Consider the following 5,734-nt stretch of genomic DNA (forward strand, 5'->3'; position numbering starts at 1 on the left):
AGAGAATCGATGGGCTTGGTGCATCCGAGGTATGAGACACTGTGGAAGAGTAAGTTGGCGGACGAGACGGAGGCGCGCGACGTTTCTGAGGGATGAGAAGCCGGAGCGGAAGGTTACTCGAGAAGGTCAGAAAATGGGTTCGGGTGAGCCATATTCCGGATGGTCAAAATCACCCAAGGGAGTGGAACTAAAGCGGAAGATTCAGACAGAAAATTAATGAGGAGTTGATTGTGGTTCGGGTGCCCAGAGCTATTCCAAGCGCTTGGAGCTACTCTGGGCGCTCAGACCGATTTTGGTCCAGCCGGGGTGCCTTCGCGAGACACCCCTATGCGAAGGCGTTTGCCCGAAGCTATTCCAGACGGCTGGACTAGAGAAATTTATCCAGGTCGGGCTGTTGCAATCCGTTACCCCATGGATAAAGTCTTATCCGCACCCAGGTGCCCGAAACCCTTCTAGGCGCTCAGAGCAACCCTATAAATACAACCCTGATCTTAATAGTCAAAGCAACACTTCTGTATTTGATTTCTTTCACTCTGTTCTTCATTTGTTTGTGCGTTTAACATTCTATACTAGGCTTCTCTGCCTCCGACCTGTGTTGAAGGACTTGATTAGTTGAATTTGATTTGCCTTATATTAGCAACTTTCCTGCTTGCAAAAGTAAATCCTTTTATCTTGTACTTCTTTTATTCATTTTAGATTATTTTAGTAAAGTGATTGTCTTATTCAAAGTTGTAAAGCTGAGAAAGGTATTACTATTTTCTTAAAGCAATTCACCCCCTCTTGCCGACGCCAAGAGACCAATAGATTTTGGTCGGATCGCGACCAAAATCTGACCATTTCATGGCCTGAATTGGCCGCAACGTTAGCAGACGCAACGCTGTCAATTCTAGCTGTTATCGTGGCCGAAATCCGACCGGACGTCGAGTGGAAGGCCGGCGGGCAAGCGGCGGTCGGTGATTCTGGAGCTCATGGCGAGGTCGGCAAAAAAGATGGGAAGGAGCATTTTTCTATAGAATAAAAATACATGACATTTCCACGAGGGATGCACTGCATTTAGAGAACCGCGAGCTAAATGCTCTCTTTTAGAAACCAACTGCAATGTGTTGGTGACCAACACGCTGGAGTTTTGTCTTTAAAGACCAATTCTAGCAATTGGTGTTGGTACGAACCAGTACCAACTGTTGGTGTTGGTTTGTACAAACCAGCATCACATTGGAGTTGGTGCTGGTCTTTAAAGATCAACACCAATGTGATGGTGCTGGTCTTTAAAGACTAATACGTTAGAGCTAATTTTTAAAGACAAGCTCGAATAGACCATCACCACCTTGTATGTAGAAGAGAGAAGAGAGTTGCATACAGATAAGAAAGAGATTAAAATATTATAATTTTAACCATGTCAAATCGCACACGTCGAACGTCGAACGTTGCTCACATATGCTCGTGTAAAGATAAGCAAGGTGTATATATGCAAACTATGTTGGATGACACGCGTGGGGCCACCTCTCATGGGTAGAGACGCCTCCCCATGAGAGATACCCACACGTGTCATACAATGTAATATATATATATATATATATATATATATATATATATATATATATATATATATAAATCTTCTGTTGCAGTGCCTTATCTGCGGTTTTGCTGCGGTACTTGTCACGTCAGCGAGAAAACACAAAAAAAAAATCAACGCTGCTCTCCTCCTGATCGGCCTGGACCGATCAGGCTCCAACCTGATCGGTCTGGGAGTCTCCTGATCGGTCTGTGGACCGATCAGGCCCTAGGCTGATCGGTCCCCAGACCGATCAACCAACTCTCTGTGAGAGTTGGCTTCGAAGCCTGATCGGTCTGTGGACCAATCAGGCTATAGGTGGATCGGTCCACAGACCGATCCCCCTACCTTTTTCTACCTCTGATCGTTTCCTGATCGGTCTGGTGACCGATCGGTCTGCCTCCTGAGCGTTGGTTGATCGGTCTGTGGACCGATCAGCCTAGAGCCTGATCGGTCCACAGACCGATCAGGAGACTCCCAGACCGATCAGGTTGGAGCCTGATCGGTCCAGGCCGATCAGGAGGAGAGCAGCGTTGATTTTTTTTTGTGTTTTCTCACTGACGTGGCAAGTACCGCAACAAAACCGCAGATAAAGCACCGCAGCAGAAGATTTCTCTATATATATATATATATATATATATATATATTCATGCTTAGTTGAACTGTCACAGAAGTGGCCGTATACGCTAAGGGACTGATTGGGCCTGAGCCCAATATTGTAAACGGCCCATTGTAATCAGGAGTGTATACCCGTGCTGAACCCAATATTTAATTTCTTCCGAAAAGCTGTCCAGGAACAGTGAGCCGATAAATTCCGAACAAAGCGCAAAACGACAAGCAGGTCGTTTCCAAGCAGTACACGACAAAACCAATCAAGGCCGGTCCGGTTGTCAAATTTGACCGACACTGAACCCAAAGAACCAAATTTCTACGCCTCAGAGATGAGGCATTCATTGCCCAAGTTTCTCATGGCTTCTCTTATCTCTGCTCTGGTAATGATCCTAAGGCTGAAGTTTTGATTGCTCGCTCTATCTCGAATCTGATTTGCAAAAAGGATCGCTCGAGTAGAAGAACTGGTTACAGTGACGAAGTTTAAATAACAATATGTACATAATGTTGTATTTCCTGTAAGCTTTCAGACGTGCTCTGAGATGGGGGGAACAATAACAAAGCAGAGAGAAGAGAAGAGACGAGACCGAGAGAATGAGCTTTGGTCTCCAGGGCATTCATCCTCCAATTCGACCATTTTGATTCTCCCAATCTAACGAAAAATCTACAGATTGGCGGAACTGGTGGACTTCCTCTCGGTGCCTTCCCACCCACCGGTGGTAGCTGGTCCTGTTCCGATGTCGAGACTGCTGCTTCCGATAGAGGTCATCAATGCCGATAGACCTCCGTTGGGGGTGCCGCCGACAGGTCCCATTCCGAGCCCCAGGAAATCCAGCGTCGCCGGCTTCGTCCCAAACAAGGCCGACGAGCCCATCATTAAGTCTTGCTCGTAGGGGAGCCCGAGACCGAGGCCGCTGGGCAGCATCGGAGATGGCTCCGGCTCCAAATGCTGCTGCTGCTGACGATGATGTCCCCATCGCAGGCTGCTATCTCCGGGCCCATCGAGGCCGAACCCCTTGAGGAAGGATGAGCCGGTCGCCGCAGCGCCCATCTGAGCTGCCTTCTGCAGCAACGCCGTCGCCGACATGTGCGGGGACGGCGGCGGCGGAGGGGCGGAAAACGGACGCCAGTCGTGAGATTGATTTTGCGGCGGGGAAAACAAGGATGACGGAGGCCCACCGTTAGGGGCGAGGCAGAGGGAAAGCGGCTCCGCCAGGGACCGATCGGGGTGGCCCATGGCGCCCATGAGGTCCGAGAAGGTGGTGCTGCTGTGAGCTGCAGTAGTTGCGGATACCGAAGCGAAGATGCTCGCAAACATGCTGATGTTATTGCTGTTGCTGCTGCTGCTAGTAGTGGTGGAGGCGGCAACCGCGGCGCTGCTGGTGTTGGCCAGAGCCACCGGGGACTGCCGCACGTATGGCAGCAGGCCGGCCGACTTCTCCGGCTCTGTCACAAGAAAATGCGATCACGTTAAGCGACTAAAAAGCGCTGCTTGAGTGCTTTCTATTGCGTGAGAAAGGAAAGCAAAAGCAAGATATAAAGAGGCGCAATGATGCCATGGCGATGAATAGATTTCTTCTTCTCACTTTCCATTCAATCCAACTCCTTTATCACAGTACCTGAGATGGAAAGTTCTTAACGAGAGACGAGCTTTTGGAAGAGACGAAAAATCATCCATAGAAAAACTTCATTCTTTCGATTCCATTTGGATCTGCAACAGGGGCACCTCGAAGAGCGTCCGAGGACAAGAACCAGAGCTTCCATGTCTTAATCCCCGCAGACTTCGCGTTTTTTTTTATTGCAGGAGAAGCTTCAAATCCGACAAAACCCCCCCTTCGCTTCGCATTGTTTGGAAGAAAATAAGAACAAAGGACAAAAAGCCAACCTTGCCGTTCCAGCGGCGGCGCCACCTTCGGCAGCGGCAATGGAGCGTCGACCGCTACTGCAGGAGCTGTCTCCACGGTTGCCGTCGCTTCCTCCGCTTCTGTGGCTTTCTCGGACGCCGCCTCAGCCTTTCCGTCGTCCTCACTTGCCGGTTTTAGATTTGCAGTCGGCGGAGTCGTTCCGGCTTTCGCGCTCTCCTCAGCTAGCGCGTCGCAGAATGCTCTGTGGGTGATGAAGCTATCTCTCCTGCACAAACAAAGTCAAAGGAATCCGGCGATGAACGATCAAAGATCCAAATCTCAAAGAAACCACACGAGAATAACATAGGAATTTGTGGAATTACCGGGAGAAGAGGGTGCCACAATCGCAGCGGTACTCGCGCGTGCCGCAGACCTTGGAGTGCGCCTTCCAGTCTGACTGGACGGCGTACTTCTTCGAGCACTTATCGCACTTCCACTTCTTCTCGCCGTGCTTCCGGCAAAAGTGCTTCTTGATGCCAGTGAGGTCGCCCAGCGCCCGCGACGGGTCGTGGTGCACGCAGGTCGGCTCCGGGCACACATAAACCCTCTTCCGTACTTCCTTCCCCGTCCGCTGCCGCAGCTTCCACGGCAAATTGTGCCCTCTCCTGTGAAGCTGCAGGTTCTGATCCCGCTGGAATCCCTTGTTGCAGATCTCGCACACGAACCGATTGGTCGCCATGAGCGTCTTCGGAGAGAGCGCGATCACCTCAGCCTCCGGATCTATTCAATCCAACTCCCTCGATCAAACCACAACAGCTAAGCACTTAGAATGTTATCAAGCAGCTTCAATATCACTTACCTGGCGTTCCGGGGAGGTTTCTCTTCTTCTTGACTACCGGAATCGGCTGCAGCGGACCCAGAGAAGGAGGCGCAGCGGGCGGAAGCTGCCCGGAGGAAGATACGCTGGCTTCGCCGGAGCCCGAGTTAGAGACGGTCATAACGGAGGAATTCTCATATTCCATCATTCAAGCCGCTTCCTTTTCACTCCCAAAAAGGCAAAGTTTTTGCCAGCTACCAGTCTTTTCTCGCACTGTCACAGGCCCACACGATCGCTCCCAACCACCGTTCCAACGGCGACGGAGAAGCCAGGTACCGGCAGGAAAAAAAAAAAAAGGGCAGACCTTGAACCCTTTCCCGGTCACCTACGCAACCCACCTTGAAACCGAAACAAATACCAAAAATCCGCCGACGAATAATCGGCCCATGCACGGAACAGCAGCGACGAAGAAGTGAGAGAGGAAAAGAGGAACGTCCACGGCGCCAGCGGCGGCGGTCTTCGCGAGCTCAACTTCGGAAGAAAACAAAAGAGGGCGAGGAGAGAGAAGAAGAAAGGATAGAAATGTCGAAGAAAGGCTACTAAACTCGGGTTAAAACAGAACCAGAGGTTCCATTGTGCGACGCGCTCGGATCTCATCCATCGACGTCCAAACTGGGGCAAGATGGACGGCAGATGCTTTGGCATCTGTCCCCAGTGCGCTTTTTGTCGGGTAGCGTGGAGTTTTACTTGCCTTGTATTTTAACGTAAATTTTAAACAAATATTTCGTTTTGTAGATATTTTGAAGTAGGTGTTTCCCACTTCCCATCTACTCCTCAATAATTTATCTTTTTACTTATTTTCTCCTCCGTAATTAATTAATGAGTTACCCAAAAAATTAGACTAAAAAAAAA

General features: G+C 49.9%; 1 protein-coding gene across 1 annotated transcript; it reads right to left on the bottom strand.

Annotated features, from left to right (window-relative positions):
* Positions 1-2,617: 2,617 nt before the first annotated feature.
* Positions 2,618-5,406, bottom strand: LOC122002163 (zinc finger protein ENHYDROUS-like). Its single transcript, XM_042557252.1, has 4 exons — positions 4,865-5,406; positions 4,389-4,785; positions 4,047-4,291; positions 2,618-3,607 (listed from the first exon to the last, which is right to left on the bottom strand). Exons 1-4 carry the CDS (start codon positions 5,028-5,030, stop codon positions 2,826-2,828), a joined length of 1,590 nt encoding a protein of 529 aa, XP_042413186.1. The 5' UTR covers positions 5,031-5,406; the 3' UTR covers positions 2,618-2,825.
* Between the last annotated feature and the right edge of the window lie 328 nt (positions 5,407-5,734).

The sequence above is a fragment of the Zingiber officinale genome, chromosome 7A (assembly GCF_018446385.1).
Source record: "Zingiber officinale cultivar Zhangliang chromosome 7A, Zo_v1.1, whole genome shotgun sequence".
NCBI lineage: Eukaryota > Viridiplantae > Streptophyta > Magnoliopsida > Zingiberales > Zingiberaceae > Zingiber > Zingiber officinale.

Coding starts and splice junctions, on each gene's coding strand:
- LOC122002163 (XM_042557252.1), bottom strand. CDS start 5,030: ATGATGGAATATGAGAATTCCTCCGTTATGACCGTCTCTAACTCGGGC. Junction 4,292..4,388: donor TGTGGCACCCTCTTCTCCCG/GTAATTCCACAA, acceptor TTGTTTGTGCAG/GAGAGATAGCTTCATCACCC. Junction 3,608..4,046: donor GCCGCCGCTGGAACGGCAAG/GTTGGCTTTTTG, acceptor TTCTTGTGACAG/AGCCGGAGAAGTCGGCCGGC.